This window comes from Rhamphochromis longiceps, linkage group LG20, assembly GCF_057381845.1.
Source record: "Rhamphochromis longiceps isolate RC_006_pf linkage group LG20, R_longiceps_female_GT1.1, whole genome shotgun sequence".
NCBI lineage: Eukaryota > Metazoa > Chordata > Actinopteri > Cichliformes > Cichlidae > Rhamphochromis > Rhamphochromis longiceps.
In genome coordinates this window covers 16,444,971-16,472,180 of record NC_140576.1, presented here as the reverse complement: position 1 = coordinate 16,472,180, position 27,210 = coordinate 16,444,971, and the positions used below count along the sequence as shown (strand labels likewise).

Sequence of the window (27,210 nt, the reverse complement as noted above, 5' to 3'; positions counted from 1 at the left end):
ACAACACTGTTGAGTGTTAAATTAACACTTTTGACAGTGTTATATGTTTAAAAGTAACCTAGTCAGTTTTGAAGATTAACAATGGCTAACACTGAGCAGTGCTGATTTTCTAACACTGGAAAATAACTCAAAATGTTAGAAATATTCCAGTGTTAGAAAATCAGCACTGCTCAGTGTTAGCCATTGTTAATCTTCAAAACTGACTAGGTTACTTTTAAACATATAACACTGTCAAAAGTGTTAATTTAACACTGGAGATTTTGCTGTGTACAGTATAAAAGCCACTGTTGATACCCAAGTGTTTTTGCTATCATCTTGGTATTTTAAAACTGGATATGACAAGTGAGGGATATTATCTTTCTTTCTGACACTCAAAAAAAACATTTACAAAATGGACTGAGAATTTATAAAAATGTTTTATTCAATATAACTCGAAATGAGTGATTGAGTCTCAGGAGAGTTTTTACAGAGGTCAGGGCAGAGGGTTGCCCCAGGCGACTGTTAAAAGATGCGGGTTTAAAGCACTACTATGTTGGCTTTATTTTCAGAACAACAAAATAGATTTTTCTTTTCTCCCGAGTATGTCTAAAATATTTAATTTTGCTGTGGTATGTTCAAGATTAATGATACGGATGACAAATGTCAGGACTGACATTTGTAATTGTCTTCCTTGCGGATGTGAATCCGGCGAACAATATTTTGCATTGTATTTTTTTTAGGAGATTTCAGAGGTATCATTATGGAGACAAAGACCAGGATCAGGGATATAAAAGACTTCCAGCACCTCGATAGCACAGAGTTTACCAAGACCCAAAAGTCGGATCTAACTGGACCGTCCCAAAAAATGTGTAAGAACGTGCCTGGTGACGAATCATTGCATATGTGACAGTGATATGTAGCCTGTAGTTTCATCTGGAATCTCTTAAGGGATGTAATACAGTGGGGCAAAAAAGTATTTAGTCAGTCACCGATTGTGCAAGTTCCCCCACTTAAAATGATGACAGAGGTCAGTAATTTGCACCAGAGGTACACTTCAACTGTGAGAGACAGAATGTGAAAAAAAAAAATCCATGAATCCACATGGTAGGATTTGTAAAGAATTTATTCGTAAATTAGGGTGGAAAATAAGTATTTGGTCACCTCAAACAAGGAAAATCTCTGGCTCTCACAGACCTATAACGTCTTCTGTAAGAAGCTTTTCTGTCCCCCACTCGTTACCTGTATGAATGGCACCTGTTTGAACTCATAATCTGTATAAAAGACACCTGTCCACAGCCTCAAACAGTCAGACTCCAAACTCCGCCATGGCCAAGACCAAAGAGCTTTCGAAGGACACCAGGAAAAGTATTGTAGACCTGCACCAGACTGGGAAGAGTGAATCTACAATAGGCAAGCAGCTTGGTGTGAAAAAAATCAACTGTGGGAGCAATCATCAGAAAATGGAAGACATACAAGACCAATGATAATCTCCCTCGATCTGGGGCTCCACGCAAGATCTCATCCCGTGGGGTCAAAATGATCATGAGAACGGTGAGCAAAGATCCCAGAACCACACGGGGGAACCTGGTGAATGACCTGCAGAGAGCTGGGACCAAAGTAACAAAGGTCACCATCAGTAACACACTACAACGGCAGGGAATCAAATCCCGCAGTGCCAGACGTGTTCCGCTGCTGAAGACAGTGCATGTCCAGGCCCCTCTGAAGTTTGCCAGAGAGCACATGGATGATACAGCAGAGGATTGGGAGAATGTCAGATGGTCAGATGAAACCAAAGTAGAACTTTTTGGTATAAACTCAACTCGTCGTGTTTGGAGGAAGAAGAATACTGAGTTGCATCCCAAGAACACCATACCTACTGTGAAGCATGGGGGTGGAAACATCATGCTATGGGGCTGTTTTTCTGCCAAGGGGACAGGACGACTGATCCGTGTTAAGGACAGAATGAATGGGGCCATGTATCGTGAGATTTTGAGCCAAAACCTCCTTCCATCAGTGAGAACTTTAAAGATGAAACGAGGCTGGGTCTTCCAACATGACAATGATCCAAAACACACCGCCCGGGCAACAAAGGAGTGGCTCCGTAAGAAGCATTCGAAAGTCCTGGAGTGACCTAGCCAGTCTCCAGACCTCAACCCCATAGAAAATCTGTGGCGGGAGTTGAAAGTCCGTGTTGCTCAGCGACAGCCCCAAAGCATCACTGCTCTCGAGAAGATCTGCATGGAGGAATGGGCCAAAATACCAGCTACTGTGTGTGCAAACCTGGTAAAGACCTATAGTAAACGTTTGACCTCTGTTATTGCCAACAAAGGTTATGTTACAAAGTATTGAGTTGTATTTTTGTTATTGACCAAATACTTATTTTCCACCCTGATTTACGAATAAATTATTTACAAATCCTACCATGTGGATTCATGGTTTTTTTTTTTCACATTCTGTCTCTCACAGTTGAAGTGTACCTCTGGTGCAAACTACTGACCTCTGTCATCATTTTAGGTGGGGGAACTTGCACAATCGGTGGCTGACTAAATACTTTTTTGCCCCACTGTATATGTTCTGTGTATGGTTTTGAAATGAATTAGTTGATGCGCCAGGTTCCTAGAAGTCAAACTCAGATTAGACCACACTGTATCCCTGTCTATATTAACCTGTAGATCTCCCAGTTCCCTAACCCAAAAAATGGCAGTTTTTCTTTTTAACACTCATGGTTCACTTTGAGCTAAAAAGCAACTACATCTACATCCATCTATCTATAGACATACATCTGTAGACAATTTAGAATCACTAATCAATATAATATGCATGACTTTGGATTGGACAGGGAGCACATGCAAGTTCCACAAGGAAACCTAGATCCTTCATGCTGTGAGGCAACAAAAAGAAAAAAAAAGAGAAGAGTATAGTAAATCATGCTTATGTGTTGATTCAGCAGGAAGCTCTAAGGGACAATGAACCTCTGAAAACAACACATATAGCCTAAGAGCTTTACGATTATTGCTTAACTGATTTAAGATAATTGCATTATTGCTTAATTTTGTATTTTCCTTTGCATAAATAAATAAAACTACGCCAAGAAATGAATGTGCACTGGTGTATAAAATAATCACCAGACTGCAGGAAATGAAGTGTCTGTCTGCTCAGAATATTGCAGGGAATAACCCCCTGGCCACATCCATGCCCTCTCCCCAACATGCAATCAAAACATATGTCTTGCCTTTCTGTTTCATTTCCAGGTTTCCAATCATATTCAGTTGTCTTTGTTACTGAACGATGTGGTCATGACATATATGTATATCAATATTGTTCACTGTATTTCTTTTTGTAAGAAATTAAATCAAATGGTAAGTCATGTAATGCATGTTTAAAAAAGTGAAATGAACTCTTTACTCATACTTTAAAATAAAAATGTAATCTTTAAATGTTATGTTGTGTTTTGGTCAAATTTGGCCGATTTAGTGGCTACATTGTTTCAGTAGCGTTGAACTTTTTTTCTAGCTGTAGTGTTTAATGCTTTTTTGATGCCTTGCTCACAACTGTGTGATGGCATCGTGGCATGTCGATAGATCCTAAGTGAGGCTCTTGATTACATATTTGATCAACACACTAATGAGGAAGACAGAGACCAGGAAACTCACAGTGAGGATGGATTAGAGGAGGAAGTGTCAGGAGCGGAAGATGGCACAGACCAAGAAATGACTGATGAGGAGGAATTCAGTGATAATGGTCACAATTAAATCAAAGAATTGGAAATGATCCCCACCTGAGAATCAAGTTAGGCTTTCAGCTGAAAATGTCTCAGGACCTAGAAAATATGCCGCATCCTGGACTGATGACAAATCCTGCTTTGAGTTGTTTATGACAGTCCATCAAAACCACAGTGGTAAACGTAACCAACCTGGAAGGGAAAAAACAAACTTACAAAGACATTTGAAAGGAAATAATCCAGAATGATGTGAAAGCATACATGAGTCTTTTGATTTTGAGTGGTGTGCACAGATCCAGAATGGATTCTACCAGCAGTTTATGGGATGTAGAGTATGGTCAGACAATTTTTCAGGCCACCATGTCATTCAAGAAGTTTAACATGTTGTTATGGGTGATTCGCTTTGACAATCATGATACACGACCAGGTCGCCGTCAACAAGACAAATGGCAGTGATCAGAGAAGTCTGGGAGAAGTGTGTGGAGCGCCAGCCACTCATATATATCCAAAGTCGAAACGTCACAGTTAATGACCATTTCTCTGTTTGTAGGAAGCACTCTCCTTTCAAACAGTATATGCCAAGCAACCAGTTTAAATATGACATAAAGATATGGGCAACCATGATACCAGAATGTTATGCCTGGAACACGCAGGTTTATATGGATAAACCTGCAGATGGTGTTCCTGAAAAGAGCCAAGCATAAGATAACGTGAGCTGTCTCTGACACAAATGTAATTTTGTGATAATTTCTTTTGTTCATTAATAAAATGTTCCCAGTCACTTTTGACTGGGAAGACAACAGGTGTTACTTTATTTGACTGTATAAACATTTTTAAATGGATTGAAATCAAATGTTCTTGGTAACTTTCTATTATGTTTCATCTGATTATTTCCTAGAGACAAAATATTCCAGATATGATGTTTTTTAGAATTCTAATTCAAGGCATATAACCTCAGATCAATGAAACTTACAGGCCATAAATAACAAATAGAAGAAGAACAAGGCTTTAGGTTGAAGAAAACAATCTAACACAACAACTAATGATAATATATATTTATAGTTTGTATCATGAGTCTTAATGTAATGGCCATTTTTGACTGAGAACACAAAATTGTTTAACATGAAATGAACATAAAATGAAGGTTAAAATAAGTGTCAACACTAGAGTGGTGTGATCTGTTTGGTGTGCCTGCGCTATGCCTCCAGGGGAGGTATTATTGAGAGTAGTGATGGGAATTCAAGCTCTTTTTAGTGAGCTGAACCAAAAGAGCCGGTTCTCTAAAAAGAGCCGGCTCGGCTCACTAAAAAGAGCCAGGTCTTTCAGCTCCCAACCGGCTTTTCAGGTTGTTTTGTTGCTTTAATTAATTTATTATCAAAAACAATATAAAATTATGCACAATAGGAATTACTAATGTAAAAAAAAACATGGTTTTATTTATATACGGGGGCCCCAGACACAAAGCACATATAAACTCCCAAAGAAATTGCTAACATTAACTGAACTTCCAAAACAGAGCTACCTAGATCACTTAAATTACACAGTTGAAAGCATATGTCTATTGCTTGTGTACACAAATTATTTGAATATATATATATATATATATATATATATATAACATACATACGGCAAGGAGGAGTCAGGACGCCAGGTCAGGGGGGAGATATCATCACCCCCACCCGAGATTGGGTACATAGCCCCAAGTGCGATAGGAGAAGGATCGTTGAGTGCGAGAGGAACTGACCTGAAAAATAGGATCATGGCCAAGCTTGAAACCTGGATCCCGCGTAGCCGGTTACCAAGATTACGTGAAGTTCCCTCAGAAGGTCTGCTAGATGATGTTAATGCAGCACTACGGACAATACCTACAACCACGATTACCGACACTAACAAGCTGATCTACAATACGGCAACAGTGATCAGTGAGATGCTTGGCTACAAGTTGAACAGCGACAAGGGGCAGTACCCTCCATGGAGAAGGAGGCTAGAGGGCAAGATCAAAGTAGCACGGAGGGAGGTTAGCCAACTAACGGAGTTGCAGAAAGGTGCGACAAATAAGGTGCCTAAGAAATACAGCAAGCTGTCCATACCTGAGGCCTTGGAAACTGCCAAGCAAAGACTCACAGCCTTGGCCAGCCGCTTGAGGAGGTACACCAGAGAGATAGAAGGCAGGAGAATAAACCAGCTGTTCTCCACAGAACCAGCAAAGGTGTACTCTCAGTGGCAAGGGAACAATAAGAGAACAGCACCACCAAGGCTGGAGACGGAGCAATACTGGAAGAGCATATGGGAGAAGGATGCAACCCATAACGGCAATGCTCAGTGGCTAGAGGATCTGAGGGCTGACCACAGCGACCTCCCTGAACAGGGTCCAGTAACCATCACAGTGGCAGATATCCAAGAAAGGGTCTCCAGTATGAAGAGTTGGACAGCACCAGGGCCCGACATGGTTCACGCCTACTGGCTGAAGAAGCTGACTGCACTCCACGAGCGTCTGGCAGCACAAATGAACCAGCTGCTAGTTAACGAGAGACACCCGGAATGGCTAACTGAAGGCCGGACGGTCCTGATCCCCAAGGACCCCAAGAAGGGACCGGTCCCCTCCAACTACCGACCAATAACCTGCCTCAGTACTACATGGAAGCTCCTGTCAGGCATCATATCGGCTAAGATGAACAGGCACATGGGTCAATACATGAGCGGGACACAGAAAGGAATTGGCAAGAATACCAGAGGCGCAAAACACCAGCTACTGGTAGACAGAACAATCAGCCGAGACTGCAAGACCAGACTGACCAACCTGTGCACTGCCTGGATTGATTACAAGAAGGCCTATGACTCAATGCCCCACAGCTGGATACTGGAATGCCTAGAATTGTACAAGATCAATGGGACCCTAAGAGCCTTCATCAGGAACTCAATGGGGATGTGGCGTACAACACTAGAGGCCAACTCCAAGCCCATAGCACAAGTCACCATCAAGTGCGGGATCTACCAAGGAGATGCTCTGTCCCCACTGCTGTTCTGCATAGGCCTGAACCCCCTCAGTGAGATCATTAACAAGACTGGCTACGGATACCGACTACAGAACGGAGCAGTTGTCAGCCACCTCCTGTACATGGATGACATCAAGCTGTATGCCAAGAGTGAACGAGACATCGATTCACTGATCCACACTACCAGGCTATACAGCAATGACATTGGAATGTCGTTCGGACTGGAGAAGTGTAGTCAGATGGTAACAAAGAGAGGGAAGGTAGTCAGAACTGAGGGGATTGAACTACCAGAAGGCAACATTGCAGACATAGAGGACAGTTACAAGTACTTGGGGATCCCACAGGCGAATGGGAACCATGAAGAGGCCGCTAGAAAAGCTGCAACCACCAAGTACCTGCAGAGGGTCAGGCAAGTCCTGAGGAGTCAGCTGAATGGTAAGAACAAGATCCGGGCCATCAACACGTACGCCCTGCCCGTGATCAGGTACCCTGCTGGGGTAATAGGCTGGCCAAAGGAGGAGATAGAAGCCACTGACATAAAGACAAGAAAGCTCCTTACCATGCATGGAGGGTTTCACCCCAAATCCAGCACCCTGAGGCTGTACGCTAAGCGGAAGGAAGGGGGCCGGGGACTGGTGAGTGTCAGCACCACAGTCCAGGATGAGACAACGAACATCCAAGAATACATTGGGAAGATGGCCCCAACTGACCGAGTGCTCAGTGAATACCTCAGGCAGCAGAAACCCAAGAAAGAGGAGGAAGACGAGGAACCATCATGGAAGGACAGGCCCCTGCACGGTATGTACCACCGGCAGATAGAGGAGGTGGCTGATATCCAGAAATCCTACCAGTGGCTGGACAAAGCTGGACTGAAAGACAGCACAGAGGCACTAATCATGGCAGCACAAGAACAAGCTCTGAGTACAAGATCCATAGAGGCTGGGGTCTATCACACCAGGCAAGACCCCAGGTGCAGGCTGTGTAAAGATGCCCCAGAGACAATCCAGCACATAACAGCAGGGTGCAAGATGCTAGCAGGCAAGGCATACATGGAACGCCATAACCAAGTGGCCGGCATAGTGTACAGGAACATCTGTGCCGAGTATAACCTGGAAGTCCCGAGGTCAAAATGGGAGATGCCCCCAAGGGTGGTGGAGAATGACCGAGCTAAGATCCTGTGGGACTTCCAGATACAGACGGACAAAATGGTGGTGGCTAACCAACCGGACATAGTGGTGGTAGACAAACAGAAGAAGATGGCCGTAGTGATCGATGTAGCGGTTCCGAATGACAGCAATATCAGGAAGAAGGAACACGAGAAGCTGGAGAAATACCAAGGGCTCAGAGAAGAGCTCGAGAGGATGTGGAGGGTGAAGGTAACGGTGGTACCCGTGGTAATCGGAGCACTAGGTGCGGTGACTCCCAAGCTAGGCGAGTGGCTCCAGCAGATCCCAGGAACAACATCGGAGATCTCTGTCCAGAAGAGCGCAGTCCTGGGAACAGCTAAGATACTGCGCAGGACCCTCAAGCTCCCAGGCCTCTGGTAGAGGACCCGAGCTTGAAGGATAAACCGCCCGCAGGGGCGTGCTGGGTGTTTTTTTTTTATTAGGGGTGCAGCGATACACAAAATTCACAGTTCGGTTCGATACTTTGGTGTCACGGTTCGATATTTTTTCGATACAAAAAAAAATGTTCATGCCTTTTTAATTTGTCATTTCTTAAAATTATTAATATATATTTTAACTCAAAAATACAGTTTTTAAATTTAACCCTAACCCTTGTGCGTGTTTTTTATTTTGACAGCGAATGCGCACCTGCGGACCACTTATGTGCACCCCTGGTTATATAGCTCATCATATCGCAGCCACAGAAATTATTTTGTCCATGAAACCATAAAGCTGCACTTTCTTTTTGCCTTATAGTCTGATTTGTCATAACTTCTCCGTTTTGTGGTAAGCTTTTCTTTGGCTGTCACTTCTTCACCCTGACCTGTCTTATTTGGCTCAGCAGAACTAAAATATATATCCTGCTGCTTTTACACACGCACTCACATAAGCTCAGCGATTCTCTGCGCGATCAACCTCTCACATGTTTAACCCTTTACAGCCGATCGGAGCGGGCACGCTCTGTTTTGCGTAACTATTTTTAAATCCCGGTAGCTCTGCAACCACTTAAGCTAGCACAATAATTTTTTTTGCATATGAAACTGGAGGAGTTGTACTTACATCTTATGCCATCAGCTTGTCCTAGGTCACAGTTTCCTTCCACATATAGCTTTGCAAAAACTGCATAAAAATCACTTGCAGCAACAAAAACATGATATTCCAGAAACACCCTTCGCCGATCCATCAGCTGTTTGTAACACTTCCTACGTCCATCAGCGCGAACTATCACATGACCGCATGACCTGCCCGAAACCGGAAGTGACGTCATTTTGCGGAAATGTAGTTTTTTACGATCGGGCCCTTATGAGCTTGTGTTTTACTTGTTATGTGTTTTAAAAAGTTATGTTTGAGTTTATGACTTTCTGTGTCGTTTCTGGGATGCTTAGGACTCATATTGCACTGCTGGAAATAGTTTATTTTGATGCATATGCTGTTATTTTGCAAATTTGCACTATAATATTTATTTTCGTTTTTCCTGCAGTATATAAAAATTGGTGTATTTCAAAAATAAAACTATGAAGACACTCAAAATAAATTTCCTGTGGTGGGAAACTAGTTTGTGTAACTTTTTTGTATTTACAGTTTTGAGGGATAAGCCTCTTAAATTTCTCTAACTAGAAATATATGTTAAAAAAACAAAAACGATTTTCAATTTTTTTGTAGTTTATTGCACTTTTTTGCAATTTATGTAATTACTATGCACCTAATGCAGACATATTATTAAAGTTTGGGCTATAATGGTTGTATTGATGTATAGCAACTTGAAATGCTCCCAAAAATGGCTCAACAGCATGTAAAAATATAATATAAGCTCTGGCGAACTTGGTTCTATGGTAGGTCTTAAAGGGTTAAGCTTGCTGCGGGAGATTTCACTTGTCATGTTTGCGTAGTAAGCTAACGATCAATAAGACGATGTCAGAGGAATTGGTGCACAAATTATCATCACTCACCAATCAGTACTGTCGCTCTCTATACACAGTTCGCGCGATTGCAAAGTGAAAGCAAAAAAACAAGCGCAAATTCAAACGCGATTTCAATATGTCACATGTCACATATTGACAGTGGCTCACCGATGCCAATGGCATAACTACCCAGCTACATTTCCGAAAGAATGCAAAAGCATTGACATATATTTTTCCTTCCTACAATAGCCCGACGGGCAGGGCAGAGATAGATTTTGGTAGCCCGACTGGAAAAATCGCTAGCCCCAGGACGTCGGGCTAGCGATATTGCAAGCCCTGTATCTGATTGAAGAATCCCTCATCTTTGGACAAGAGAGTTTATTACAGAGAAATGGCTCTTTCCAAAATAAAAGCTATACTATACGCTTCTTCTGGGCTATATTCTCAGCAGGATATTAAACATATCAGGTCCCCATAAGGAGAATCATGTGCTAACGGCTGTCTAAATGACTCGGGTAAAGTTTGTAGCATGCATGCTTGTTGTTTTTGTCTGCTTCCACTTGTCTTTGCACTAGGATGATGTCAGCGTAAATGTGCAGTCATATTTGTTGTGTTCCCACTAGTGATGTCAGCGTTAATCTCGTTGAAATGACCTTAACGCCACAACACGGCAAATCTCCGTTAATGAGCTACCCCTGATCGCCTCGTGCATGGGGCTAGACGGCCAACACATTAACGAGCTAACTGCGCTAACACACTAGTTCCCACCCATGTAATTGAGCATTGCGTGGCACATCCAACATACTGTTTTACTTTAGTCCATGACGCGCTTACCTTCAGGGTCATACGTCACTTGAAAACCAAAATAATTCCAAATGCCAGATCTGAATGAGGGTGGGGGAGGTTCAATTTGCCATGTTGCAAGGAGAGCTTCACTTCTGTCTCGCTAGCTTGCCCTGCGCTCTTCCTTATGACGATGCTGTCTGTGTTGAGCGCTCAGTGGATCTGCGCTCGACAGTGCAGCCTAGGCGGAGTAGTCGAATGCAGATTCACTGAGCGCTCAACACAGACAGCATCGTCAGAAGGAAAGTTGATAAAATAAATGACAAATTTTGTATTGTTTGATACATATGCGTACCGAACCAAAAGCACTGTATCGAACGGTTCAATATCGATCCCGCAGGCGAATGGGAACCATGAAGAGGCCGCTAGAAAGGCTGCAACCACCAAGTACCTGCAGAGGGTCAGGCAAGTCCTGAGGAGTCAGCTGAACGGTAAGAACAAGATCCGGGCCATCAACACTTACGCCCTGCCCGTGATCAGGTACCCTGCTGGGGTAATAGGCTGGCCAAAGGAGGAGATAGAAGCCACTGACATAAAGACAAGAAAGCTCCTTACCATGCATGGAGAGTTTCACCCCAAGTCCAGCACCCTGAGGCTATACGCTAAGCGGAAGGAAGGGGGCCGGGGACTGGTGAGTGTCAGCACCACAGTCCAGGATGAGACAACGAACATCCAAGAATACATTGGGAAGATGGCCCCAACTGACCGAGTGCTCAGTGAATACCTCAGGCAGCAGAAACCCAAGAAAGAGGAGGAAGACGAGGAACCATCATGGAAGGACAGGGCCCTGCATGGTATGTACCACTAGCAGATAGAGGAGGTGGCTGATATCCAGAAATCCTACCAGTGGCTGGACAAAGCTGGACTGAAAGACAGCACAGAGGCACTAATCATGGCAGCACAAGAACAAGCTCTGAGTACAAGATCCATAGAGGCTGGGGTCTATCACACCAGGCAAGACCCCAGGTGCAGGCTGTGTAAAGATGCCCCAGAGACAATCCAGCACATAACAGCAGGGTGCAAGATGTTAGCAGGCAAGGCATACATGGAACGCCATAACCAAGTGGCCGGCATAGTGTACAGGAACATCTGTGCCGAGTATAACCTGGAAGTCCCGAGGTCAAAATGGGAGATGCCCCCAAGGGTGGTGGAGAATGACCGAGGTAAGATCCTGTGGAACTTCCAGATACAGACGGACAAAATGGTGGTGGCTAACCAACCGGACATAGTGGTGGTAGACAAACAGAAGAAGACGGCCGTAGTGATCGATGTAGCGGTTCCGAATGACAGCAATATCAGGAAGAAGGAACACGAGAAGCTGGAGAAATACCAAGGGCTCAGAGAAGAGCTCGAGAGGATGTGGAGGGTGAAGGTAACAGTGGTCCCAGTGGTAATCGGAGCACTAGGTGCGGTGACTCCCAAGCTAGGCGAGTGGCTCCAGCAGATCCCGGGAACAACATCGGAGATCTCTGTCCAGAAGAGCGCAATCCTGGGAACAGCTAAGATACTGCGCAGGACCCTCAAGCTCCCAGGCCTCTGGTAGAGGACCCAAGCTCGAAGGATAAACCGCCCGCAGGGGCGTGCTGGGTGTTAAGTATATATATATATATATATATATATATATACATACATTAGGGGTGCAACGATACTCGTATCGATATTGAACCGTTCGATACAGTGCTTTCGGTTCGGTATGAATATGTATCGAACAATACAAAATTTTAAATTTTTTTATCAACTTTTCTTCTGACGATGCTGTCTGTGTTGAGATCTCAGTGGATCTGCGTTCGACTACTCCGCCTAGGCTGCACTGTCGAGCGCAGATCCACTGAGCGCAGCACAAGCTAGCAAGACAGAAGCTAAGCTCGTTGCAACATGACAAATTGAACCTCCCCCACCCTCATTCAGATCTGGCCAGAACTATTTTGGTCTTCAGGTCTTTGTCTAAAGAAAGCTTTTTAAATAGAATATATTTTTTAACTATGTCTACCTGGACAAGAAAAGTGTGTGGGGAGGACATGGGATAGATCTGATGTCAACACAAACATACCTTTAATATTTGGTGACTTGTACCAGAGGATTTGCTCTGGAGCTTGATTTTGTTGCTCTTGAACTTTATAAACATTGTGTTCTCATACTCAGTCACCAATGACAGAGTATTTAAAGCCCATTATTATGCAACACGACCGAAGCCTCAAAGAACTCTACCCATCAAAAAACTTTATCTGAAACATCATTTCATCGTCCACTAATCTAGGTGAATTCTAAAAATTGGACCACTCATTCATATTTGGATAATGAGATTTATAGCAAAACATCAATTTTTCAGAGACTGTGTGAAGAATTTTAAGAGCTTGACAGTAACAGAAACAGTTTGCAGTTGCGTATCACTGGGAAAGCTCGTCTTCAAAAGCTAGTGAATCTACTGTCAAAATGTGTTTACTTGAAATACTAGAATATACAGAAGACACAGCTGGATGTCAGCCTTACACGCTGGGTAACGAGCTTTGAATGTCATCTTGGCCTCTTTGAACAGGCAATCATAAAAGCATACAGCTTTTTAGCAAAATAACCTTTTGCACAATGATAATGAAAAAAAATTTATGTATTGGTTGAGCATCATATTTGTTTCCATAATGTTTTCTATGCTTTTTCAAAATTAGTGAAAACATCACCATAAGGATACTAGTCATAGAAGGGGAGAAATTAAGACTTTTCCATTTCTTTTGCCCTATGGTTGCAACTTGTCTGTCAGAGGGTTGTGTTATTTAATTTGTCAACATTGCTAATGGAATCTGATACAATTTGCTTTCATACACAATTTTATGGACTTAAAGTGCAGGTCAACATTCTGCCTTATATTAACAAAGTCCTTTTGTATATAATGATGTTAAATTCCTCTGGAATGAGCAAAGTTGTTATAATGTTTGCATTTAAAGCGTATGCTATATACAATATATGTATACGTCATTAAAAGTTAAGACACTTGAAATGATAAACAGGGATGGTTTTTGTAGAAACGTAAACCTAAAATATTTTTGGTATTTGAAATATAAACTTAAGTTAAACATTTTTTCAAACACTTAAAGGCTACACTATTAAAGAGCATGCATCAAAGCCATTCAATGTAAGAGAGCCAACATCAGATTGTCTGTAAATGACTGTAAATCAACAAGAAGAAGTGAGTGAAGGCAGAGGGAAGTATTTCTTGAGTAAGCTGGTAAATATGTTTGGTTTTGTACAAAAACTCAGGAAACTAGTGTAAAATAAACCTGAGAGATTCAAAATTCTGTCAGAGACTCACTTATAGTCCATGTCAACCTTCCTTAAATAAACGTTGTATACAGAATTACCTGAGTGCATATTTAACAAAAAGGTCGTGTTCAATGGTGTCCCTGTTGTCCCTCGCAAAAAAAAATGTTCGTGTAAATTAAAAACTTTTTTTCTGAATTGATTTTTTTTTCTGAAATATGTAATTATGTCTGAATTTATGCATTTTTTGTTGCACCACAGTAGTGCAATATTTGTGAAAGGAGTGTGATATTCAGCTTTTCATATGAAATATAAATGCTCCTTTTATTTAGGATTAATTTCCACTTGCAGTAGCACTCTCTCTGTGGCTATCCATCCAGACAGGAATCAGAAATACTGTGTTTTTTCCAGCCAACTGAAGATTAAGTTTGTACCACTTGGACATTCTAGCGTTTGTAGGAAATTGTTTTTCTTCCCTTTTTCGTGCAGGGGCTTTGACATCATTAATAAATCTGTAGACTGGCGGGCAGCCTAGATTACAAATTTCCTCAAAAGTTGATCTGATAATGATGTTGGAAGGGTTTCTGGTAGTGGACCAACAAGGATTAAAATCAGCATTATAGGTTCAGTGCAACACAGTGCTGTGAAAAGTATTTGACCCCTTACTACTTTTTTATGTTACACAGAGAAAAATACAAAATGTAGCTTTTATATTATTATTTATTAAGAGGAAAAAGTGTCTATACACACACACACACACACACACACACACACACACACACACACACACACACACACACACACACACACACACACACACACACTAATTGCTGCCATGGGTACACAGCAAATTCAAAAGTGTTAAATGTTTTGGTGTTAATAGTCTCCTTGCAAAAGTAGAGTTAATTTTACTCTAAGCAGAGTCACATTCTTTTAATGTAACTCCGAGGTGTAAAATGATAGTAGTTAAAATCGAGTGTTAAAAATGAGTGTTTCTATTTCAAATCTGGAGGTGTTACAATGGAAACATTAACTCTTGACCTCTTAACTCTGAACTCCTACAGGGGCTATGACACCAACAGAGTAAATTCACAGACTCCGCCCCCAGCACGGCTCCAATCGAAGCTGAAGTGAAGCCGTTTCAGAACATTTTGCTCTACATATTTGAGTTGTTTGCCATGCTTGGTAAGTCATTTTTTCAAAGATTGTTTCAATTATTATTATGAGCTTTTACTTCTGTGGCTCTTTGGAGTTGAGACAAAGCTGTGTGAAAGGCATTAGCCATGTTGCTCGGTGATAGCATAATATTCTGTTTTAGCTAGCTGAAAGGTATTGTTTGCGGGCAAATACCACAGCCTTGAAAAAAAGCTTGCATGTGAATTTTCAGTCAAACTTTTGGTCAAATACACCTAAAACAATGTCTAGAATGTGAAATGTTGGTATAATGGTGCTACTTGAAGCCTGAAAACGATCGCCCATAAAAAAAAACAAAAAAACACGAGCAAACAGCAGTAGCAGACGTCCTGACTGGATTCTACGGTAGCATTTAGATCCCTCCAGAGTTTTGTGCACACGGTTTAGGTAAAAATGAAAAAGGTTGAGGTTTCACATTTAGTTCAGTATTACCTGTTGCCTGTGTCCTTGTCTTTTGGGAAAATACTTTACACAAGTAATGGCTCAAAGAGGATTCCTTTTTTTTTTTTTTTTTTACTGTGCTGCAATTGTTTACTGGATTATTTGTGCCATTAATTAGTGTCAACTAATTTTTATTCAATCTCCGCACAGGATATGCTTGTGAAGATGGAATATGGGGGAGAGCAGAAGTGCGTTGAAGTTCCACAAAGGGATGAATGAAGGACATGCATATTGTATTGAAGAAATAAGTGATGAGAATGCTGTTATTTGCATTTACCATGTCAGACCTTTTGATAAACAAAATTCTAATGAAAGTGAGAACATGTATACTGTTACATCTTTCAGAAAATGTTTTGAAATTGTGGTGCACAGTTCAGAATAAATGTTTTTCAAAAACCATTGCGTCTTTTTAGTAAATGTTTATTTCCAAAAGAAATTTCTAGAAGTTCAGAACAGTAAAATTCCCACTTTTTAGAATGAATTAGAAGATAACTCTTACGTAGTTAAACTAAAATACTCTTTGAGAGTTAATATATAAACTCTTAACACCAAGTGTTAAATTATCAACTCCAGACAGATTTGGTGTTTAACACTAAATCAGAGTTAACGTACCAACTCTCCAAAAAGAGTTAAATTAACACTCTCTGGTGTGGACCCATATAGACACTTTAATAGTGTTGAAATCAAATCCGACAGTGTTAATTTGGACATGCTGGATTTGCAGTGTATATAAGCAGTACAAGTGTGTAACCTCTTCTATTCCTTCAGTTGTTGTTTTGGAGTTAAGTGTAGTGAATGTAGCCTGTGTGCGACTCTCAAACTATAAATACCTATAAATTCTTTGGAGTATACTGGACTGGGTTAAAAACATCACTGCACTTTACAGGAAAGGCAAGAGTCCTCTCCATTTTCTGAGGCGGCTGAGGTCCTTCAACATCTGGACAATGCTCTGGATTTTATATTATTCTGTTGTGGCCAGTGCTATCCTGTATGCTGTTGCATGTTGGAGCAGCAGATTGAGGGTCACAGATGCCAACAGAGGCCAGTAATATTGTGGGGATCGTGGTGGACTCCTTCCCGGAGAGGTGGATGTTGTCCAAGATAAAGACAATGTAGGATAGTACCTCCCGCCCACTCCATGACGTGCTGGCTAGCCACAGGATAGCACATTCAGTGAGAGACTGTGATTACCAAAAAGCACCACTGAACGGCACAGGAAATCATTCCTGCCTGTGGCCATCTCCCTGTATAACTCCTCCATACACTGTAAACACTGCAATAGTTACATCCTTTTTGCATACACTCTTTTCTTACTCGGTAATGTTGCTGTCAGTTTTCTTGATATTTATTTCTACTCACCTCTTTCAATCCTTGATATTTATTGTTGAGTGATTTGCATATATTGTGTTATTTCTTTAATCTGTAAATCTGTAACATGAGCTGAATCTCGTAAATCTCGTTTTCAAGTCCCCTTATATATGAAATATGTAGTCTAGCTACAAGTCGCTTAGAAAGACATTCCTATTAAGGTCTGGTCTACCAAAGAAGTGTCTATTACTGCACTGCCACCACAGGTGGTGTGTCTTAAACACAATCCATGTGAGTTATACTGTTCGAGATCAGTCCACACATACATATGAAATATGTAGTACGGTGATATAGTCCCGCCACTCAGAGAACCTGCGTTACTATGTCACCATTTTTTGTAATTTTTGTATTTAAAGAAGCTTAGTTAACTTTAAAATACACCATTTCATTACAAAATATTAATGGTCATGATTATCTTTGTAATTTTGTAATATAACGTTTAAAATAAATGTTCATCACCTTGCAGCTGTTTTTATTTAATCAGAATCAGAATACTTTATTGATCCCTGGGGGAAATAATTTTTTGTTACAGTGCTCCATTATAAACCAACATTAAGACAAGACAGACAATACACTAACTAAGAATAGTACAATATATACATATATATACATACATACATACATAAGTCACTCATAAATAAATAGCTGAAAAAGAAACGTGTAGTTATAGCAGCAAACAGTGTGTTAAGTGGATGCGTTGTACAGGGAGATGGCCACAGGCAGGAATGATTTCCTGTGTCGTTCAGTGGTGCTTTTCAGTAATCTCAGTCTCTCACTGAACGAGCTCCTGTGACTGACCAGCATGTCATGGAGTGGGTGGGAGGTGTTATCCAACAATGTCTTTATCTTGGACAGCATCCGCCTCTCCGACACCACCTTGAGGGAGTCCAGCTCCATCCCCACAACATTGCTGGCCTTACGGATTAGTTTATTGAGTCTGTTGGCATCTGCGACCCTCAGCCTGCTCCCCCAGCATGCAACAGCATAGAGGATCGCACTGGCCACAACAGACTCATAGAAAATCTTCAGCATTTTCCGGCATATGTTGAAGGACCTCAGTCGCCTCAAAAAATAGAGACGACTCTGGCCCTTCCTGTAAAGTGCTGTGGTGTTTTTAGCCCAGTCCAGTTTATTGTCAATGTATACTCCAAGGTATTTATAGTCCTCCACAATGTCAACACTGACCCCCTGGATTGAAACAGGGGTCAAGTGTTTCCTGGTCTTCCTGAAGTCCACGATCAGTTCCTTGGTCTTTGCCACGTTGAGCTGCAGATGATTCTGCTCACACCACGTGACAAAGGAGTCAACCACAGCCCGGTACTCTGTCTCATCATCCCTGCTGGTGCATCCAACCACCGCAGAGTCATCAGAAAACTTCTGAAGATGGCAGGTCTCTGTGCAGTGGCTGAAGTCTGTGGTGTAGAGGGTGAAGAGGAAGGGGGAGAGGACAGTCCCCTGTGGTGCCCCTGTGTTGCTGATTACCTTGTCAGACACACACTGTGGGAGACGTACATATTGTGGTCTTCCTGTCAGGTAATCAACAATCCAGGACACCAGAGAAGCATCCACCTGCATCGCTGCTAACTTATCACCCAGGAGGGTCGGCCTGATGGTGTTGAAAGCACTGGAAAAGTCAAAAAACATGACCCTCACAGTGCTCGCCGGCTGGTCCAGATGGGTGTAGACACGATTGAGCAGGTAGATGATGGCGTCCTCAGTTCCGAGACAAGGCTGATAAGCGAACTGAAGGGGATCCAGATGTGGTCTTACTATGGGTCGCAGCTGGTCCAGGATGAGCCTTTCCAGGGTCTTCATGATGTGAGAGGTCAGTGCCACGGGCCTGTAATCCTGGGGGCCACTGGGACGTGGCGTCTTTGGTACAGGGACGAGGCATGATGTCTTCCACATCACCGGGACCCTCTGCAGACTCCGACTCAGCATAAACAGTTTATGAAAGACTCCACACAGCTGGGGGGCACAGGTCTTGAGGACAAGGGGACTCACTCCGTCTGGTCCAGCAGACTTGCCTGAGTGAAGTCTCCTCATTTGCATCTCAACCTGGTATTGAGTGAAGGTGATGGGTGGGGGAGGGGTGTCAGGAATCTCACAGGAGGCAACATGTGAAGAGAGAGGCTGGCACAGTGGTGTGGCTCTGGATTCCAGGCTGACTACAGGTGAGGTTGTGGGGGTGGGAGCAGACACTGTGGTGTCGAATCTATTGAAAAACAGATTCAACTCGTTGGCTCTATTCTCACCTCCCTCAGCTCCCCTGCTGTTGGTTGGCCTGAATCCAGTGATGGTCTTCATGCCCCTCCACACCTCTCTCATGCTGTTCTGCTGGAGTTTCCACTCCAGCTTCCTCCTGTAATTGTCCTTAGCCTCTCTGATCTTGTCCTTTAGTAACACCTGGATCTTCCTCACCTCCTCTTTGTTGCCCCCTCTGAAAGCCCTCTTCTTGTTGTTGAGGAGGGCTTTGATGTCCTTAGTCACCCACGGCTTGTTATTTGGGTAACAATGAACAGTCTGAGCTGGAACAATGGAGTCGGTGCAGAAAGTTATGTAGTCTGTGATACACTCAGTAAGCCCATTGATGTCCTCGGCGTGAGGCTCACAGAGTGTTTCCCAGTCGGTCACCTCGAAACAGCCCTGTAGTTCCGCTATTGCCTCCTCTGACCACCTCCTAACAGTCCTGGTGGTCACAGGTTCCCACCTCACAATTGGCACATAGCGGGGGGTGAGGTGAATTTAAGTCTACTTTCAGGAAAAGTAGTTAGCACTGTTTACTGCAAAACTACTCGTTTTCTGTTATGTCATTTGTTTAAATCACAATTTCACTGTAAGTACAATTAATGAATTGAAGTCTGCAAGTTAAAGATATTAAGAGTAAGAGACCAAAAACTTAAAATTCCCAGTAAATCAGCGGGTAATCAGGTTCTAAAGATTGTATTTAAGACTGCAACATTGTCAAGGCAATACACATCCACGGACAATTACATCCACGCTCTTTGGTTCTGTCCACCAGTTCAGATGTTTTGGCGCAGGATATGTGAAGACTTATCAAAGTGTCTGAAATGTAAAATTCCAACCTCCCCTTTAGTGTGCTTGTTGGGCAAATTGGATGATGTCACTAAAGAAATGAATACAGTCCACATGGTAAGGTAAGGTAAGGTGAGGTAAGGTAACTTTCTTCATACCTGTAGGTAAGGTAAATTTACTCAACAGAAAAATGATAGCATTTGGCATTCATTCAACAACACACATACCTAATAAATATAAACCTCATGGTTTTTACTTTACTAGCGCCAAACAGTCACCTCAAGGCGCTTTATATTGTACAGTAGATCGGACAATAATAGATACAGAGAAAAACCCAACAATCATATGACCCCCTATGAGCAAGCACTTTGGCGACAGTGGGAAGGAAAACCTCCCTTTTAACAGGAAGAAACCTCCGGCAGAACCAGGCTCAGGGAGGGGCGGCCATCTGCTGCAACTGGGCTCTGGAGGCTCTTAGATGGCGTTTTCCTCATGGCTGCATGCAGCAGGGCTGGTGTAAGGTGGGGGCTTGGGGTTCTCAGGGTGCTCCGCCTCCATGCTGGGGCTCTAGCTGGGCCTTGGGTCCTCGTTGGTGTGTCGCTGAGGTTATGTGTACATTGTTACACATTCAGACTCTTGACTTGCAGACTGGAGGAGCCAGTGATCGAACTACTAACCTTCCGATCAGTAGGTGACGTGCTTTAGCTCCTGAGCTACAGCCACCCGCTGGCTGGGCATGAGTGCCAGCTTGATGCCAGATCTGGGCCAGATCTGTTTTCTATGGGCCTGGACCACATAATCCAAACCACAATAGAGCCAGATATGGCATGCCATCACATAGACAGTGCCATCTATGCCAGGCCTGGCCCATATTTGGATGACATACGTCTTATCATGCCAGAAGTCAGCCAGCAGTGCCGGCTTGATACCAGATCTGGGCCAGACTTTCTTGCTATGTGGGATGGGGTGGATACAGTTTCCTCTGCGGTGGGGTCAGGTGGGCTGCTCCGGGTCTGTGGAGCTTGGCGGTGCTGCTGCCGTGGGCCCCGGTCTGGATGGCCTTGGTGGGTTCCAGATGGTGGGGGTGCCTATTGGGGTCAGTGGGGGAGCTGGCCCCAGGGAGGGGCTGCTTTCCCTTCCCTTCCTTTCCTCCCATCCCCGACTGCCATCCCCGACTGCCTTCCTCTTCTCTTCCCACTATACCACACACACCCACACAGGGGAGCCCCCCCCCCCCCCCTCCCCATTGTTTTCCTATCCCCTAGCCATGTCTGTCCCGTCTGTAACAACTGAAAATAAAATAAAATAAAATAAAATGAATAATAACAACAAAGGTCAATCAAGGCAAGGCCCCGGTGGTCCACTTGATAAAGTAAATCCGTTTGGTATCTTTGTTGGCCTTAAGACATCAATTCTGAAGGCTAAAGAACCAAACGGGTCAGGCAAAAAATAAATAATGAAGACTGCAACATTACTAGTCTATCTTTATGTCGATATTGCATTTTGAATGTCAGTTATTAAAGTTAGTATTTTGAAACTGCCATGTTTTTTTTAATTGATTTTATTGTTTTTCGGCAGTACAAGTACCACATGTAGTTGAGATTATTTTTTTTTCCAGTTTTGGATGAGTCTCGACACCATGTGGTGCTCCGGAGGCTGTTCAAATGCACTAACTTTGCTGTACAAGTCACACTGCACCTGTGTATCTTTTTTATGCAAAGCATTAAAAGTAATATATTTATGTTTAGACTTAAACATTGGACATATAACTATTTCCTTATACTTCTCCCTTGTGTTTTCTTCCAGTGAGTTATATGACTTCTACCACTATTTCTACATGCTGACCAATGTCCTGTTCTACGTCAGCTCGGCCATAAACCCTGTCTTGTACAACCTGGTATCAGCCACCTACCGTCAGATCTTCTTCTCCACGTTGCGGTACTTCTGCATGCCCTGCCGTCACACAAACAGGAATCAACCATACCCCCTCAACCGCCACTCCATTAGCATCTCCAGTAGCCACACCCTTTCCACTAACATCATTAAAGAGACGGCATACTGATTAAGCTGCAGATAAACACACCTTCTTTCACTTTGTCATAAATTCATACATTGCCACATCTTGATTACATTTTCCCAGAGGAAATTATGGCATTGAGTTGGAGAATGTGGTCACCATCATCGTCATGTGAGGTTAAATTCTCACTCATTAAATGCTCTGATTTAATTTCAGACACATTTTCTCATGGATTATTGTGTTTCATACCTTTAACATGAGATTGTTAAATCAAAAAAGAAAATACGATGGATGGAAGAAGAGGGGGGGAGGCAAGACTTTACAAAAGATACTGATGTAAATTATTTATACTGTATGTTTGTACATATATGTTTTTATTTCACCAATCACTGAAATGAATTTAATGGGTGGTGTACCTCACTGATTCAGTTTTTCTAAACATTTAGCTTATGTAACTCCTAAAAGTATTTTCTCAAAAACAACGCCTTGTAGAAATACTTTGACCACAACAACAGCTATGATGTAACCTTCCTTTCGGATGGATTCATCTGAGGAGAAACCTAGCTTTGATGTTAGAAACAGTGCTTTGATGTTAGAAACAGTGCAAGGATCATGTATTTCTCTAAAATCTAAGTTGTATTGACAGCTGTATAGGAAGAATCTCTTGCATCATTAAAATTTACTTCTCTTGTGTGATTTGGCTTTTGCAGAACAAGCTTTTCAGCTAAATTCTTTTTCATTTCAATTTTCATTCTTTTCCTGGTGATATGCAGACTCATTGCTGATATGGAATAAGTGTTATACTTGCAACCTGCTGAATGAGAATTTTATCTACACAAAAAAGGGACACAAAAAAGGGGGGGGGGGGGGGGGAATCTGTTTATAGGCTACTTATCAGTGAGGAGGTGAACAGTAAAATAAAAACCATAAAAAAAGCCCAGCAACATAAAAAAAACCCAGTAACATTAAAACACTTTGATCCCCCCATAAATAAAACCTAATGTGATTTCCTGATCTTGATATTTCAGGCCATGGGGCAGTACTCAGGTAACACACTAATGTTTGAATACATCAAGGTCAAAGTTTTAGCTCTAATTTGAAGCTGTGATGCTGAAGAAATAAATGGCAGAGAGCACTCTGCATAATACCGTGCACAGATCCCGAAGCACAAAGACTGGTTTAATAAGGAAAGCTGATAACCAGTGTTGTAATAACGCATTATGCATCTCTAACTGGAGTTTTAGGTTTTGTCAAGCCAGCTTATACTGAAAAAGCCCTGCTATGTTAAACTTGTTTGTTGTATGTTGTAAAGTCAGAGAAACACTTTAATCACCCGCTCTTAGTTAATACGTTGTGCATGTAGTGCAAGTGATTTACAACTTATAGCACTAATTTATACAACACCACCTATTCTGATTTAATATATACGGTGGTGTCAGTGAATTAGCAGCAGTTAACCATGTGATGCACAAGATGTTATTTTCAGCAACTACCAAGAGAGCCCATGCTTTTAATTCATTTATAACAGAACCTTCTATGCACTGATGTAACCTACCTGGAGATATCAATGATATTCATAATAGAAAAAAGCAGTAATGGTAAAGGGTGAAGATCACAGAAGTAGAATCACTCATTGCAAAAGTCTTACTTTTGAGTTTTACTTTTGCAGCCTGCTTTTATGTTTGCCAGCATACACATCAAAGGATCCTGTAGCATACAAGCACTGGCTAAATAGAAAGTGCAGCTGTGGCTGATGGGTGTGTCATGGGTTTTCCAAACATTTAGGTATAAATCAAAGCACTGAACAAACTAATACCTTGACCTTATGATGGAAAAATAAAGTGATAACCCCCAGATGATTGCAGTTTTTCCCAGAGGGAAAAAATAAACAAAAACAGCTCACATCACCGCCCCTCCAAAAATACAAAAAAACAAATCAAGGCTACACTTTGGGGCCGAAATATGCAAAATATGCACAGAATATTCTGGGATATCAATTTCATAGTTGTTAATCCTTTTTTTCTCCACATAACAACAACTTTGTGAACTACATGGTGTTGTTTCATATATAGAAAAAGGTTGTCAGTGTTTTCAAAAAGGTTTAACCTCTGTGTCTTGTTTGTTCCTTTTAAAAAACTGACCCTTTTTTATTATTATTGGTGACAGTTATATGCTGTTTGTTGTAATACGACTTGAAATGTGTTCCTATGTGTTTGTGTTTGTATATTCTTTTGCATGTGCCTCATTGGAACTTCAGCCAGACAATAGATTTCCTAAAACAGAAATTGACCCAAAATCAATTGACCCTAAATCAAAAATACACAAAAAATTTACAAATTAATACAATGCACATGTACTTGTTGTTTTGTAAACTATACGGTAAGAACCTTTACATAGATGTTTTCTAATTGTTATTTTTCCTAGTCCAGAAATAATTGTAATACCTCTGCTACAGCAAATTACAGTGGGGCAAAAAAGTATTTAGTCAGCCACCGATTGTGCAAGTTCCCCCACCTAAAATGATGACAGAGGTCAGTAGTTTGCACCAGAGGTACACTTCAACTGTGAGAGACAGAATGTGAAAAAAAAAACCATGAATCCACATGGTAGGATTTGTAAAGAATTTATTCGTAAATCAGGGTGGAAAATAAGTATTTGGTCAATAACAAAAATACAACTCAATACTTTGTAACATAACCTTTGTTGGCAATAACAGAGGTCAAACGTTTACTATAGGTCTTTACCAGGTTTGCACACACAGTAGCTGGTATTTTGGCCCATTCCTCCATGCAGATCTTCTCGAGAGCAGTGATGCTTTGGGGCTGTCGCTGAGCAACACGGACTTTCAACTCCCGCCACAGATTTTCTATGGGGTTGAGGTCTGGAGACTGGCTAGGTCACTCCAGGACTTTCGAATGCTTCTTACGGAGCCACTCCTTTGTTGCCCGGGCGGTGTGTTTTGGATCATTGTCATGTTGGAAGACCCAGCCTCGTTTCATCTTCAAAGTTCTCACTGATGGAAGGAGGTTTTGGCTCAAAATCTCACGATACATGGCCCCATTCATTCTGTCCTTAACACGGATCAGTCGTCCTGTCCCCTTGGCAGAAAAACAGCCCCATAGCATGATGTTTCCACCCCCATGCTTCACAGTAGGTATGGTGCTCTTGGGATGCAACTCAGTATTCTTCTTCCTCCAAACACGACGAGTTGAGTTTATACCAAAAAGTTCTACTTTGGTTTCATCTGACCATATGACATTCTCCCAATCCTCTGCTGTATCATCCATGTGCTCTCTGGCAAACTTCAGACGGGCCTGGACATGCACTGGCTTCAGCAGCGGAACACGTCTGGCACTGCGGGATTTGATTCCCTGCCGTTGTAGTGTGTTACTGATGGTGACCTTTGTTACTTTGGTCCCAGCTCTCTGCAGGTCATTCACCAGGTCCCCCCGTGTGGTTCTGGGATCTTTGCTCACCGTTCTCATGATCATTTTGACCCCACGGGATGAGATCTTGCGTGGAGCCCCAGATCGAGGGAGATTATCATCCATTTTCTGATGATTGCTCCCACAGTTGATTTTTTCACACCAAGCTGCTTGCCTATTGTAGATTCACTCTTCCCAGTCTGGTGCAGGTCTACAATACTTTTCCTGGTGTCCTTCGAAAGCTCTTTGGTCTTGGCCATGGCGGATTTTGGAGTCTGACTGTTTGAGGCTGTGGACAGGTGTCTTTTATACAGATTATGAGTTCAAACAGGTGCCATTCATACAGGTAACGAGTGGGGGACAGAAAAGCTTCTTACAGAAGACGTTACAGGTCTGTGAGAGCCAGAGATTTTCCTTGTTTGAGGTGACCAAATACTTATTTTCCACCCTAATTTACGAATAAATTCTTTACAAATCCTACCATGTGGATTCATGGATTTTTTTTTTTCACATTCTGTCTCTCACAGTTGAAGTGTACCTCTGGTGCAAATTACTGACCTCTGTCATCATTTTAAGTGGGGGAACTTGCACAATCGGTGGCTGACTAAATACTTTTTTGCCCCACTGTAAGTGGAACACTGCGTGAAATGCCCATCCAACAAGTGATTGGCAGCCAGTGTCTATTAGAGACTTACATATTTGAGCTATGTAGATCTTATATCCAGTGGAAGTTGTGGAGCTCACTTCCATTAGACCAAAGATCAGTGGACACTGTTGATACCCTTAAAAAGAAACTTAAGCCTGTTCAGGCTTTTTGCTTTCATTTAGTTTGATCTATTTATACAGTTTTAATTGTTGTATCTTATTCTGTATTGTAAAGCACTTTGTGAATTTTGTTCTAAAAAAAACACATTATCAATAAACCTTAATTACTTATGTTTTTGTAGAATATTTTTTGTCTTTTGTGAACATTCGAATAAGAGTTGGCAAACACACAGCTTATGAGAATGTGTCTATTTAGCAAGTAGCTATAATGAAACCCAATCAGACAATTATCTTGTGACATGGTGAAGGTGAGATTTTTTTTTTAGATGATATCAAATGTTAAAACTGTGGCTGCTTTATTTAAAGCAAAAAAACATATGCTCATTTTGAATTTGATTCCTACGTGCATCAGAAAAGACTAAACATGACATTTTTTGTATTGTCCTTTCCTGATGTGTCAACTGCTTCCAGCGGGTGACAGGTGTGGAGAGCAGGCAGGTCAGTTTAGTACCTAGACTCTTTTACTGTGCTTCCATGCTGATGAAATATGCACAGAATATTTTGACATTGTCTTGCTGAATAAAAGAAATGGCCGTTCCTTCTCTCTCTCTCTCTCTCTCTCTCCTAAAGTTTGCCTTTTGTCCTATCTCTTTTTGCTCTCTCCTCTTATCCCCCAGTCATGGTGGACAGATGTGAGCTTGGTTCTGCTGGAGGTTTCTTCTGCCAGAGGGAGTTTGTCCTTCCCACTGTCGTCAAGTGCTTGCTCATAGGGAGTTGTGTGGTTGGGATTTCTTTCTAATATTGTTATCTTACAATATGAAATATATATATATATATATATATATATATATATATATATATATATATAAATGAAAATGAATTGAACTGAATTGGACATTCTTCCGCATGCAACATATATGTGCAAATTACTTATGTGCACTATTATTATTTAAAGTTTAAAGCTAAATGGGCTCCCTATTCATTAGCTGGAAGAGTGCATGGTGGAGTTTAAAACACTTTTGAGAATTATTATTGGAATTATGAACCAATTCCACAATTTCCTTAATCTTTTAATTAGATAACTTACAGCAGATGAGGGATTAAAC

At 41.9% G+C, this 27,210-nt stretch overlaps 1 protein-coding gene across 1 annotated transcript in view; it reads left to right on the top strand.

The window, feature by feature from the left end:
* ntsr1 (neurotensin receptor 1 (high affinity)) overlaps positions 1–26,936 on the top strand; it is a 92,293-nt gene extending 65,357 nt beyond the window's left edge. The window contains exon 4 of the mRNA XM_085393172.1: positions 21,704–26,936. Within this exon, the coding sequence (XP_085249298.1) occupies positions 21,704–21,959 (256 nt within the window). The 3' untranslated portion in view covers positions 21,960–26,936. The remainder of the gene's footprint in view (positions 1–21,703) is intronic.
* The last annotated feature ends 274 nt before the right edge of the window (positions 26,937–27,210 follow it).